Source organism: Nannobrachium achirus (assembly GCF_963921795.1).
Source record: "Nannobrachium achirus genome assembly, chromosome: 13".
In the NCBI taxonomy this organism is placed as follows: Eukaryota; Metazoa; Chordata; class Actinopteri; order Myctophiformes; family Myctophidae; genus Nannobrachium; species Nannobrachium achirus.
In genome coordinates, this window is record NC_137833.1 from 56,214,784 (window position 1) to 56,229,734 (window position 14,951).

General features: G+C 42.0%; 1 protein-coding gene across 1 annotated transcript; it reads left to right on the forward strand.

Moving 5' to 3' along the window:
• Positions 1-1,656: 1,656 nt before the first annotated feature.
• On the forward strand, positions 1,657-12,801 carry LOC308297036 (protein NLRC3-like). Its single transcript, XM_080740416.1, has 5 exons — positions 1,657-3,359; positions 3,974-4,147; positions 6,688-6,816; positions 8,847-8,896; positions 11,916-12,801. The coding sequence occupies exons 1-5, from the start codon at positions 1,711-1,713 to the stop codon at positions 12,464-12,466; spliced, it is 2,553 nt and encodes an 850-aa protein (XP_080596542.1). The 5' UTR covers positions 1,657-1,710; the 3' UTR covers positions 12,467-12,801.
• The last annotated feature ends 2,150 nt before the right edge of the window (positions 12,802-14,951 follow it).

The window sequence follows — 14,951 nt, forward strand, 5'->3', positions numbered from 1 at the left end:
ATTATCTGTACACTAGCCATCATCATCACCAGGTTTTACATCTCATCAGCCTCCACAGAGTTCTTTTCATTTAGAGTGGGAGCGCATATCTGTGTCTCCACTTTAACCATTATTTAATGCTTTGACTATGCTATAAACAATAGCAGATATACAAGCTCACAGCTGCGCTGCAAGCTTGCATATCTGCTATTTTTGAAAAAGTAGAATTATATTATGATGTATTAAATAGACAAATAAATAGAATGATCTGTCCATCGCGTCACACTTTTCCCCTACTCATATCTCCGCAACCGTTGCCCCGATCCATGCCAAACTTTGCACACACACTACTTGACTGCCAAACTACAGCCTCATTTCTCACATGGCCCTCTTCTAGCGCCACCATGAGGCAGATTCTTGCAAAACACATTTGGACACTGCTCCTACAGATTTTGCCCTAAAATCACGCAAAGCGGTACACAGTATCTCTACAGTCATGACATCAACATGCATCTGTCCCATCTAGCGCCACCCTCAGGCCGATTTTTGCAAAACACATTTTTGGACAGATTTTGCCCTTAAATCACACAAAGCGGTGCACAGTTTCTGTATGCGACCTGATGCTTATCTCCCAATTAGGGAGTCTTACTGGTATAGAAGACAGTGTGTTTGATAGATGTTCATCATAACATTAGAAGATAACAGTTAGATAGATGTCAGTGTGTTCATCATAACATTCAGTCATCACTGCTTGGTGTGTTTACAGTGCGGAGGCTGCTGCTGGCATCGACCTGATGGAGATGTTTCCTGCTCTGTTCCACTCTGTCTACAAGTTTACCCTGAACCAAGGCTGGGACTCATCACGGGACTGGCTGAAGGAGATGCTGAGGCCGACGTCCACAGAGAATTCCAGTAATTCATTTTTGTTGCTCGCTAGATATTATAACTATTTGGGTTTTGCTGTATTTTCTCACATTTATAAATCCATATGTGTCTGTTTAATTGGCACACATGTCATCATCCCACTGAGCACCTATCTAAAATTGGTCTAAAAACACACACGCACGCACACATGCACGCACGCACGCACGCACGCACAGAGTATGTGACTGCTTTCATGACACTCAGAGCTTACCTCAGCAGGTGTTTATTCTGTAATGTACTAAGTGGACATAGGAGACAGTATGTCAGCACATTTGGACATCATCATTTTTCTGTCTCTCAATGAGAATCCTTAATCAGCTCACAGCATTGAGGATGGCGTAGTGTTTATTACAGTAAACACATCAAAAGACAAAACCTTATTAGATGTTGAGCTGAAAATTGCTAAATGCTTTTTTAAAATCTGCAATAGTATTGGAGATTTCAAGTTTAGATTCAAGTGTTACCTGTTTCATTATTACAGATTTGCTGCTGAAAACACAAGAGGATGGAAAACCTATTGAATTCTACCAAAAAACGCTCCAAGCAAATGTTGAGTACCCATCCACATGTTTACCTGAAGGGTCAGTCCAACCGACAGATAGCAAGGATTTAGAAGATTTCCACACAGATATCAGCATCCTACATCTGGACGGCACAGTGATCAGCATTGAGCATGAGATCAGACAGATGGAGAGGGAGAAAGCATGGCAGGAGAGTGAAATGGTGATGAAGAAAGCAGGGCAGGAGATCCAGTTCAATGACATCTTTAAACACCCATCTGGAAAAAACAAACGCATCAGAACTGTGATGACCATTGGTAATGCCGGAATTGGCAAAACCTTTCTCGTACTCAAGCTTGTCTCTGACTGGGCCAAGAAAAAACATCCAGATCCTCACCTCACATTTGTGTTCCAATTCCGTTACCTGAATTTGCTGCAGGGGCGATGGTTTACTTTGGCACAGCTAATTCGCGAATGCATCGACGCAGCCAAACGCATCCCAGAAGAGGCACTTAATGACATCTTCACCAAGCTGCAGAACTCCGGAAACCCAAATTACGACAACAGCCTCTTTAAGCTTCTGTTTGTATTTGATGGTTTAGACGAAAGCGTCGTTCCGCTGCACTTCAACTCTAAGCCTAACCATGGCTGCTCTGATGACTTCTCCAAACCCATCCCCCTGGGAGAGCTTCTCGTAAACCTCATGAATGGGAAACTGCTTCGCTGTGCTCGCATCTGGATCACCACGCGCCCTGCAGCAGCCAAACTGATCCCTTCTCAGTTTGTTCACATGTTGATGGAGGTGAAAGGGTTCACTGATGCCAAAAAGGACGAGTACTTCAGGAAGAGATTCAGTGATGGGAAGCTGGCCGACAAAATCATCTCACACATGAAGACATCAAAGAGCCTCCACATCATGTGTGAAATCCCAGTCTTCTGTTCAATGGCTGCCTTTGTTCTCCATGACATGTTGAAGAAAGATGAGATAGGACAGCTGCCAAAGACCCAGACTGAGATGAACTGTCGCTTCCTGATCTTTCAGACAAAGAGAAACAAGAAGAAGTATGATGCGACTCCTGATATGAATCAACAGGAGCTCACAGAGGCTGAAAGGGAGCTTCTTCTGAAGCTGGGCAGGCTGGCGTTTGAACATCTGGAGAAAGGTAGCATCATTTTCAACCAAGAACACCTGGCAGAGTGTGGTCTTGAGACGAAAGAAGCCTCGTGGTACTCAGGAGTGTGCACAGAGATCTTCAAAGGAGAGAGTTTGGGCTTCCAGAAAAATGTGTACAGCTTTGTTCATCTGAGCATCCAGGAGTTTCTGGCTGCAGTCTACCTGTTCCACTGTTTCACACAGAAGAACAAGAAGAAGAACATGAAGGTACTGAAGATGTTCCTGGGAGGAGGAGGAGGAGAAGAAGACAAAGGAGGAGAAGAAGGAGGAGGAAGAGACGACGACGATGAAGACAAAGAGGAAATTACTCTGGAAGACTTCCTGTACAGAGTCATGGTAAAATCCCAGAAGAGTAAAAATGGCCACCTGGACCTCTTTATCCGCTTCCTTCATGGTCTCTCACTGGAGTCCAACCAGAGTCTGTTGGGAGGTTTGCTGAGTCAGGCAGAGAATTGTCCAGAGACCATCCAGAGAGTCATCAACAACCTGAAGGAGATGACCACTTATGATAGCGATCCTCCCATCCCCCCTGAGAGAATGATCAACATCTTCCACTGTTTAATGGAGATGAACGACCACTCAGTACTTCAGGAGATCCAACAGTACCTGAAGTCAGGGGACATATCAGAGACAGAACTGTCTCCATCCCAGTGTTTAGCTCTGGCCACCATACTGCAGATGTCAGAGGATGTTCTGGATGAGTTGGACCTGGACAAATATGAAATACCAAAGGGGTGCGCACGGAGACTGGTCCCAGCTGTAAGGAACTGCAGAAAGGCTCGGTTAGTAGTCATGTGAATAGAAACATCCTAGAGTCAATCTACCATTACAGTTAACAAAAAGTTCTGTGCTCATATGGACACTCATACAGACACAGGGACCTACACACAAAGCTAGACTTAGGAGCGGTTAGCACCGCTCAATAATAATAAACATATCAGGATATTTGCTATCTCTACCTTTGGTCCAATATTACATCAGCAGACTATATTTAATAGTCCCACCACTTAACAGTCCAGATGGTGGGAGCATCACTTGCATTTCCTGGTTCAGTCGTCTCTTCAAATAACCTCCATATTGGAGTATAATAATGGGAGAAATACAAACTAATGTTGTGTCTGTGCTCCGCCTTGCAGCTTTGGCCCAGATTGAGGAGACAGAGATGAGAAATAGAGACTGAAAGATGGTCTCTAACAGCTTGTTTGTAAAGCTTTTAGTAAATATGCAATGTAGTTCAGTCTTCATTTTACACCTTTAACTGCTGGTTGAAATCGTTGATATCAAAATTGCCATCTTCATCCGTACAGTCATTCTGTGTTGTCAAGTGATGTTGTCTATTCCACACTCTGCTCAAATATTGATATTCTCTTATTTAATCTGCATTCTGCATTTACAGACTTGTTGACCTTGACCTCTGGCTGACAGAGTTTGAAGTTGTGGCTTCAGCTCTCAGCTCTAATCCTTCCCATTTGAGAGAATTGGACCTCAGTGGAAGCATCCTGAAATCAAACCTAGTGGAGCTGCTCTGTGAAGGACTGAAAAGTCAGCACTGTAGGCTGGAGATTCTACGGTAAGATACATTTAATTGATTCATTTTGATCAATTCTGTTTTATCATGTACTGTGTTATGTGAATTTAATATAAATGTTGTGGCAAGAATGTATTAATAAGCTTGATATTGTGGTAACCCAAGTCTATGTGAGTAGACATTAAAATGAACCCAAACATGTTTGAAATTTAGGTTGTCATACAAAAGGGAATGCCCACCTAAAATAGCTGATCTACAATATCTCAACACGCAGAGGATGGCGCGCTTGTGAGCTTGGAGATCGTCTATTTTCGAACTGCCCAAATTGTTTTGGGGGGTCCCCAAATGATTAGCCTAATGTCCACCATTGTTTTCTCACTCAACAATAAACAAACCAACATACAGTATAAAGCTTCGTACACACCGCCGGCGAATTGGCGAATAGCGAATTAGCGTATAATTCGCCTTTTGTTTAAAACCTTATAAAGTCAATGGAAGCATCCACACCAAACGCGAATTTAAAAAAAGCGAAAAGGCGTCTGTTTTTTATTCGCCCTTGTGTCGAATTTAGCGAACGTTCAAAGGCGAATTCCTCTCTCTCTCTGTATCAAAGTAAGCTCACTCTACCCTATTTCAAGAGAGAGAGAGAGAATGGTGGAGGGACCTTCACGTTACATTGAGGCCGAGGGGAACGGAGTTTTTCTCCTTTTCCGTGTCTCTCTCTGTGTGGCAGCGTGGCTGCTTGTTACAAGCAGCTTGTAAAAACTACTCGAGTATTACTGGTAAAAGCATATGGTATGTTTTAGGCTAATTTATAACTGCAAAAAGACTAATGTTTTAAAATAAATCGCTGGGAATTAAATACAAAAGGATCCGAAGTGTAGTGGAGTAGAAGGAATGTAGGCTACTGGAAATTGGACTCATCTACAAGTACAGGCTACTCAAGTAAATGTAGGCTACTTTTAGTTACTTTACACTGACTTTCTTTTTTTACAGACCGAAACCCGTGACATGTTGTCCCGAAATCCTTTTATTTCCGAGAGACCCGATCATCTAATCATTATTAAAACCCTCTTTCATGTAACACTGCAGCCGTGCAGCGTGCGCTGTTAACTGATTGACAGGCAGAAGAAGGCTACCAAGGGATCTATAATATTAAGATCGAAACAAAAGCCAGAGATTAAAAGGAATACTTTTAGGCTATTTTCTAACTACAGAGAGGAAAGTCATGGTTTAACTTGTACGCGGTAGCGGGTGCTTTCTCATCATCCTGGCAGCAGGCTACCATCACGCATGCATTACGCACGCACCAATTGATCTTTCCCCCTGCTGTTAAACTGATCCTAGACCAGCATTATCATCTCACTGTTACACAGCCATTCATCTCGCTGCCTCACGGCTAACAGACCATGATCCTAGGTCAGGCCAGCCTATACAGCACACACGGAACTCCAGTAGTTCGTTCCTTATAGCGCACGCCAGCGCGCACACACACATTGATTGATTGCTTTACAGTTTGCATAAAAAGTAGAAAGTACACACACAGTACGGGTCCTCTAGGGTCCTCTCGGGTAATACACATGATTGACAGCCCCGTATTCCGAGGGTGATGCGGCCATTCCGACCCGGCTATGATAAAACACTGACCGACCCTGTCTACTCTGCCCCCGGCCGAGGGGAGGGGGAACGGAGAACGCGTATTGTCACTTGTCTCTTCTGTTCTTTTTCTTATTTAATAGGCTAACAGCCACGGCCAGGTCTCATCATCACTTGAGGATGTAGTTTCCATTGTTTTATTTGTTTCCCTGTCTCCGTTCTCCTCTCTCCTCTCCTCTCTCTCCTTTCTTCTCCTTTCTCCTGTGGCTATGCAGGCAGATATCGCCCCCTCGTTTTTAGGCGAATTAAGCGAATATTATACGCATATTCGTGTCGCTTTTTTGTGTGTATGGAAAAGGGCGAATGGCGAATTCTTCGCCTTTTTGGTTCGCTTATTCACGTCGCTTTCGCTAATTCGCCGGTGTGGACAGAGCTTTAGTGTATATCAGGATATCTGCACATTTACAAATGTACACTTTAATGACTTAATTGTCAGGGTGGAAGATACCATGACATTGTTCAAATAGCCGACCTACAAGCTCACTGCAAGGCATTGTTCCAAGTGCTTGTCAAGGTGGGGGTCCTCAGTTCAAATATGATTATTTTGGGAGTTCAGGGTTTGTTTTAATCAAACTAAAGCATCCAGGTGTGAAGGCACCATAAGTTGGACAAGAGAGTCTCTATTTTCTTTCTTGTTATCCTTTTGAGCCGTGGTCACACTGTCTCCTAAGAGTGACTTTGTCTGTATATGTGTTACTATGTATGTCTATCTGTAGCATGAGCTGCAATACCGTAGCGCTGTTGAGTCACACACGCATGCACACACACACACACACATGCCCGACCCTTTGATTTTCACCTTGTTAGTCACCAGTCCAAAACCCTAGGAATCCATCACAGCCTTAGCCTTATATAGATGTCTGTAAACAGATTCTCTATTAATCAATCAATCAATCAATCAATCTGGTGTTTCATTCTTCATTCAGACTGGATCACTGCGACTTGTCAGAGAGATGCTGTGAACTTCTGGTCTCAGCTGTAAGCTCTCATCCCTCCCTAAGAGAGCTGGACCTGAGCTCCTACATGGTGAATGTTCCAGTCCCGGAGAACTGCAAGTGAGTAGACTTGGGCTGTGTCCAATCAATCAATCAATCAACCAACCAATCAATCAATCAATCAATACATTCCATTTAGTTTTAGTCATAGTTTAGTCACCTGAAGTGTTTTAGTGTCTAGTTTTTGTCGAATGAATATCATACAATTTTAGTAGTCTAAATCTAGGCCTACAGTTAATTTAGTTGACAAAAATGTATTTTGGCGGTAATGACTGATTTTACACTTGGTTGCATGCTGAAAATAGCAGATTTACAAGCTCACTACAAGTAGGCCCGACATTTTGTTACCGCGATTACCGTCTTCCCATTTACCGCCGGTACTGCGGTAATTACCGCACCCCCGTATCTATTAATTAAGGTTCGGCGATAAGCCAAAATATTGCAATCATCTTCCCAAAAGTCGCCTCTCCACAGCCTGACTGCCCGAGTTATACTTCTCCGTACAGCACAGCGGGTATGGCTTTGAAAGGAGCAGATCTACAAGCTCACAACACATCGCATCCGCGACGCGTTCTGAGCTTTTAGATCTGCACTGTCGGGTTACCATAGTAACGTAGGCTAGCTACTTAGCTTTTCAGACACAAACAGCTGTGTGAACAAACCAGAAGAGGACGGGTAGTCAGATCGTGTACAGTGATTCTGTAAACTCACGTCACGTCTCAACTCTCAAATCGCAGTGATTGAGTGCTGCTATATACAGGTTTTAGTTACAAGACTTGACAGAAAAGGTTATAAAATCTCCGACGCGCCGACAGACGGGGCACAACGTGCGACGCGGTGGAAAAAGTAAAATAGTTTCATTTTCGGTTTTAGTCCACGCGGCCCTCCGCTCCGCCAGTAATCCGTATGAATAAAAAAAGATATGCCACAACACAAGGTATGTATTAACATCCTTGTGTCGTGTGGATTACAGAGAAAGTGTACGCTGCTCTGTACTCCTCTACGCAGGCTGCCCTGTGTAGGTCTGACTGTCTGTGTCTCTGAGAGTGAGAGTGACGTATGTGGCTTCCAAACTGTGGTACACGGCCCAGAGCAGAGCGGCATGGAGCGCATGCGGTCCTCGCTTCTCCCCTGTTTTAAAACTCGCTGGTTTTCCAATAAAAAATAGACTTTTTTTTCCTTTTTTTACCGCGGTAAGCACACTGCGGTACGGCGGTACGGCGGTTACCGTGTCCAACCCTAACTACAAGTCTAGTAGCAGCACGACCCTTTGCGAGCCCGTCAATCTGCTATGTTAAGAGTGCATCACCCGAGCGCAACCAAACATAAAATGAGTGCTCCTTAACATTTTAGTATAGCTTTTATCTGTTGATGAAATTGTCAATACATTTAGTCTTGGTTTTAGTCACCATATTTTTTTTTTTTTGTGTAGTTTTTATTTCGTTTTCTTTAATCAACACCAGGTGAGAAAGGTGGTAGGCAGTAGGAAATAAACTGATAGTTACTGACATTATTTTCATCTTCACATTTATACAGTTTTAGTTCTAACATTCAGGCGAATAATTCTGAATCTGTTTTTGTGTGTCGCCATAGAACACAACTGTGCTATTTCTCACAGAGCTGTAAACTATAATAAACCCCTCTTCATATCAGTGCTGCAATTAATGGACAATTCACCTCGATATGGGAAGAGTTTCTAGATGTGATCTTGGTCATTCTATGGTAATGGAAATGATACAATTAAAGCTCAGCATGAATGTGGACTGCCCATAAGTCCGACATCTCATTACTCCAACTACTACGCGTAGGGATAGGGATAGGGATAATAAAGGGGTGAGTCGGCCAAACTCATCGTTGGAGTAATGCGCCGTCGGAACAATGTTGAACAACGTTGAAGCCTACTTCGCCAATTGGTGTAGCCACAATTGGTGTAGTCACTGTTATGGTTTGATTTGCACAGTGTACAGTTGTGCAACGTGTAAATAGACACTTAAGTTAGTAGACAATGATAGGAGAAACACTGTAGTGTCAGGTAGTGGAGACGTTGTGTTACACAGTTAGACATTGATGCATTGTTCTACTTCCTACAGAGTGAAACATGGAGGAGAAGATTGGCTTAATCCTCAACTCATTACCAGATGTGAGTATCTGTCTGTCTGTGTCAATATCACACATCAGGTGTTGAGTATCTTTCTTTCTGTGTCAATATCACACATTAACATTTTATACACTGTTGTATACTTGGTTGGCTCCTCCCTAGATGCTGTTCTGAAAACTCTTCAGTAGAGCTTCCAGGGAATTCAGGCAGGTTTCTCTGCTCTTGGCCTGGTCCTTAAGACTAAGGTCATGTGGTTTGACTGAAACAATGGGCCTCATTCACTAACCTGGTGGTAAATAGAGTGTATATCCTGGTGGTAAATAAATAGTGTGTATATTGGGGAAAATCCATTCTGAAATGTGATTCATGAAAGAGGGTGCAGAGCTGTGATTTGTGTGGATCACAGGTGCATCTCATTTTTGTTTGAAAGTCAGCAGTGCGCTTATTTGCATTGTTCCACGCTCCATTTAACACCATAAAAGGCAACCGTAAATAACCCATGTGGGAAAAAGATTACAACGTATTGAGTCACATCTTATTGACAACTTATACATATGTTCTGTCTGGTAGTGAGTCCCTCGATCGCACAATGGATCAACTATAACTCAAAATGTATGATAATCAAATTATTGGCTTAGGATTGTGACAAAAACTAAAATATATCCATGTATTCAAGTCTCCATGGAGAGTAATCGATGAATCAAAGTCTTCTGGGGGTTGAACCCCGCCCAAGGCTTACTGTTCATATCCTGAAAGTTCCTAGAAAACATATTTTGGTTTCCTGTTGTCCTTGCATTAAAATTTCAGTAAATGGTGTTCAGGGCTCTGGGTGAACCTGTGTTGCCATGTCTGCTTATAATAAGCAATTTGTGGGTCTTTTTTTATAATAGTGTAGTTGCTTATTGGGCTTGCTTTGTAATGTTTTTTAAACCAGTGGTTCCCAAATGTTGTCATATCAAGGACCCCAGATTAATCAGAATCAGAAACACTTTATTGCATCACAAGGACACACAGGAATTTGTTGTGGTGTTACAGCACAGATAAAAACACACAGACACAACACATTTAAGACGAGACACTCAAGACATGATATAACCCTACTATCCTATCAAATAAAGGCATAAAAAGCCCAAAAACAAATCTTTAAAAACAAAAGAAAACTAAATCTACAAATCAGTAGAATAAAAGCAAGACAAGAACAACACAAGAACAACGGGGGGTGGTGGAGAGGTCCTTATTCAGGAGGGACACGGCCCTCTGGAAAAAAAACTATTCAGTGTCCACAGTCGCAGACCCCATCTGAACATATGGTGCCAGGGACCTTCACACAAGATTTGTGTTGTTAAAATGTTTAAAAAATATATATTAACCCTATTTGTGCCTATCCCGAACAAGTTCGGGATATTTTCAATCCAATCCAATATTTTATTTGCTATTTTACTTACCCTGAGCTGCTTGGGACAACGTGGGTGGTCCTGGCTCGTCCAGCGCTTACCAACGAGAGACGCTAGATGGTCCGACGATTTATTCCATTGAATATGGTTTAAAATAAAGTTTAGAGCCCCCCCCAAAAAAACTCAATCTATACTGTCGGCGGCGCGACGTATTCCAGGGTGCCTATCCAGAACTAGTCCGGGATATTTAATAAAATTAATTATTTAATCGGAGGCCTCAACGAAGCCCCGGTCTAAATTTCCATCCATGCCCGGGGCCGACACTCGGCCATCCACGGGCCGTATTCTCGCAAACGGCCGCATCGCGCCGCCCACTCCAATAATAAGTCACATCTTTAGAGAGGATTTTCTCTGAATTGTGTTCCCAGACCAAAGAGAAAGTTTTTTTGCGAATGAAATAGCTTTAGATCTCGTCATACATAACAGTGGCTGGAGTGAAATCCCAAGGCACTTGGGGCAGTGTCGACGGAAGCTAGAGCGAATGCCTATAGAGATATTTCTGGCACTCTAGCGGCCACTTGTGGTGCTAGAGGCACTGTATGAGTAAAAAAAAAAAAAGTTCCTCAATATTTTTTTTAAAATGGGAGATATACAACTATTGTGAGCTCTGCTATTTTCAAATGCAAATGTAAAGTAGTAAAACTGAGCCTAGTTGCTTCTATTGGGCTTATTTTCATAGACCTTGTTTCTTTGGCAAAATCTGGCATCACACGATTCCTTGTTCACTTCCTTACTTGGGAGGAAGTAAAAAGATGTTTTTGAAGCAGTACACAGAGAAAAACTCTATAGCGCCCTCTGTAAATGGCAATGGCAGCCTCCCTAGAGAGGGCCAGGAATAAGGTGAATAGACTCTTGCATACTTGTGCTTGGATTTTTTTCTTGGTGCGTGGGGAAGCCGTGAATGAAGGCAGCCGCACACATAATGGGCACGTAAACAACATAGGATTTATTGCCAGTCTGGCATCCATATAAGCTGGAGCACCTTACCCATCCATAACAATACCAATCCACATTCCCCTGGATCCTCCTCAAGGACCCCTAGGGGTCCGCAGACCCCACTTAGAGAACCACTACCCTAGAGGATGGTACCCTAGAGGATGGGTATTGTTCAAAGTTAAAACAAAAAATATGTAGTTATACAAATAATAAATCAAGTACATTTTCTTTTTTTTAATATTATTAAAAAGGTATCGAACTGTAACACCAAATTATCGAACCGATAACCAAGTTAATTTCAACTGGGGACCCCGGCTGGGGTCGCGGCCTGAAACGTTTGTGAACCTTTGATGTAACAGATGTGTGTATTTTCACATAAACTTAATGTAAACACATTTTCTCACATAATGTCACTTCTCAACCTGGAGGCTTTAAGATAATGTTGATTTAGTTGACTAAAACTATGACGAAAAATGTTCGTCGACTACCTTTTTTCACTGACGAAAAAAATATGACTAAAACTAAGACTAAATATACTGACATATATTTTCGTCCTCATCCCTAAACTGCTTTGCCTTGCACACACACACTGTGTGTGTGTGTGTGTGCATGTGTGTTGTGAGTCGTTGAGTTGATGTATTTAATGTTTACTCTCTGTTTTGTCTTATCAGATTTCCAGTGTCTCACTCTGGACATAAACACAGCTTCCAGAGAACTCTTTCTGTCTGAGAACAACAGGGAGGTGACCATGACATGGGGACAGTTTAAATCATATCCTGAACATCCTGACAGGTTTGATGGACAGTATCAGGTTCTGTGTACAGAGGGTCTGACTGGACGCTCTTACTGGGAGGTGGAGTGGAGTGGAGGGGTTGAGATAGCAGTGACTTATAGAGGGATCAGCAGGAAAGGACATGGTGATGACTGTAGGCTTGGACACAATAACAAGTCCTGGAGTCTGGTCTGTCACCTGGGTACCGATTACTATGTCACACACAATAGTAAGAACACTTTCCTCAATCTTTGTCCCTCTTTTCACTCCAACAGAGTAGCAGTGTATGTGGACTGTCCAGCTGGGACTCTGTCCTTCTACACAGTGTCCTCTGACTCACTGACACACATGTACACCTTCCACAACACATTCACTGAACCTCTCTATGCTGGGTTCAGGTTACCCTACTCCACCTACTCCTCCTCAGTTTGTCTGTGTGAGCATAGATAGAGTCTCTGTGAGGGTGACAGTGCAGGTTGTCATGGTTACCACCGTTGCCAGGATATTTTTTGACTAGCCGAGTCTGACGTCATGGACTCCATATTTGGGCATGAGTGACTCATGGTGCCATCATGGTGACATCATCATGATGATGTAATCAGCAGCACAGTGACAGTCACACATTACAGCTCCTTACGTTGTCATAACAACACCCCCATGTGTTTGACCTTTGACCCCAGACTCCCATAAAACGAGATTTGTGTTATTTCTTTTTCAATTTTAAAAAAGTAGTCTACAAGCTCACAACGCATCTCATTACGACACTTTGTGAGCTTGTAGATCTGCTATTTTCTAATAGCAAAGTGATAAATGGTTAAAGTCGTTAAACACTGAGTTTGATGCTATTAATGTATATTTAATATTTTAGCTTAGGACCCCCTGGAACCCCCTCAAGGACACCCGGACACACTTTGAGAACCAGTAGTCTCTCATAATCTGTTTAAACACGTTATCCCCTATATACATTGCCGTTTTGAAAATTGAAGATCTACAAGCTCACAACGTGCCACGGTGCAACTTGTTGTCAGCTTGTAGATCTATCTGTTTTTATTTTTATTTATTTTTTTATTTTTAATATATTACATTTAAAAATTGTAACAACACAAATCTTGTGTGGGGGTCCCTGGTACAAATATGTTCAAATGGGGGTCCGTTTTCAAATACATTGATGTCAAACTCTATGGTATAAAATGAGTCAACACCACAGGGAGCTTTAGATCTTAAATTAGATCAGATAGAAGAGCACAAACCTCCACTCCACACATTTATAATGTATCATAAATACTGTCCATCAATGATGATGATAATGTAAATATCAGTGTCATACTTGTGTCTCTTATGTAGATACAAACTCTTATTTTATGTATATTAGATTTTTGATATGTTTACACAATAGACAGAGATAAACTGTATATTTAATCATGTAATTGTCACAGTATCAATATTGTTTCTTGCATACCAGCAAGACTCCTTAATCGGGAGATAAGCGACCGTCAGGACGCATACACAAACTTTAGAATGCAATCTTAGCCAATCAGGAGGGAATATGGGAAATGGGAAAGATGCATGTTGATGACATGACTTTAGAGATACTGTGTACCGCTTTGTGTGATTTTAGGGCAAAACTGTTTCTTGCATATAAACCTTTATACTGAACCACTTGAACTATAATGACTATAATGAACTAATGTATTGTGATGTGGCCTAAATTGTTATAGTTTGAACTTGATGTGAATAAAATGTCAACTTGTGTAACTTGGTGTCTTTCCTGACCCTCCCTACCAAGGAATAAATTGTTGTTTCTATTTTCATCCCAAGAATCCCTCCATTATAGCAGCCACACAGCTGACCAGCGCCCTCTGCCTGCAGACACGCAACATGACACAGTTGGATAATGCATCAAAGCAGAGATGTCTTCACAATCAAGCAACATGACACAGTTAGATACTCGACCCCCTAAATAATCATATTATAACTGGGGACCCCCCACCCTGACAAGCACTAAGAGTTTTTTTTATCTGTCATTCAATGTTATAATATGAGTTTAAATAAAGGATCTCAATGTAAATAAGCCATGTGCTTGAGCTTATCCTTTTAGTTGACCTTGTACCAGTGAACTGTACTGTCATGAAACTCTAGAGTTTTCTATGCAAAGTTCTGATAAATACTCAATCAAGTTGTGGCATTACATTTTGTGTAACACGGTTCTATTGTGAGTCGTGTTATACGCGTTGCGAGGCGTTTTGAGCATGATCTGCTATTTTCATATTATAATGGACAAAAATGAAGCATTAACTATTAGTGCTATACTGACTTCAATAGTTTATGTTAAGTGAAGAGCTCTCTGTCAGAGCATTGTGCCCCTAACTTCCCTCTCTCATGACAGAGACAAGAATCACTGAATCAAATCAAATTAAGAGGCTATATAGAGAACTTCACACCCTCTATTACAAACACATGAACAGCCTTAATTATGCATTCTTTCTAAGATTCTCTGGCATTCAGTACAGTCGTGGCTAAAAGTATTGGCACCCTTGCATTTGTAAAAAAATACAACACACAATCTTCTAGATTGCGCACAGTGAAAGAACATCAAGGTCTCTGGAGATGGACTTGGAGCCTTCAGATTGTCCATGCTTGGCTACAATCTGACCTCTGATCTCCTGACAATTCTCTCCTTTTTTATTTGGTCCATGTTCAGTGTGTGACACAAAACGGACGCATGAGGGATTTACTTCATTTAAACTGGGTGGATTAGTGGTTACTAAAGATTAAAGTCAACTTGGACTCACGTTCCAGGTGAATAGCCTGCTTGAAATTCAAGTACAGTGTATTTAAGTATAGCTGCAAGTTTCTTCGTAGAATGAGCTAGGATTCGGGTTAGGGTTAGGGTTAGGGTTGATGCAAAATATGTTTTCAATTGCCAAGCTTCTGG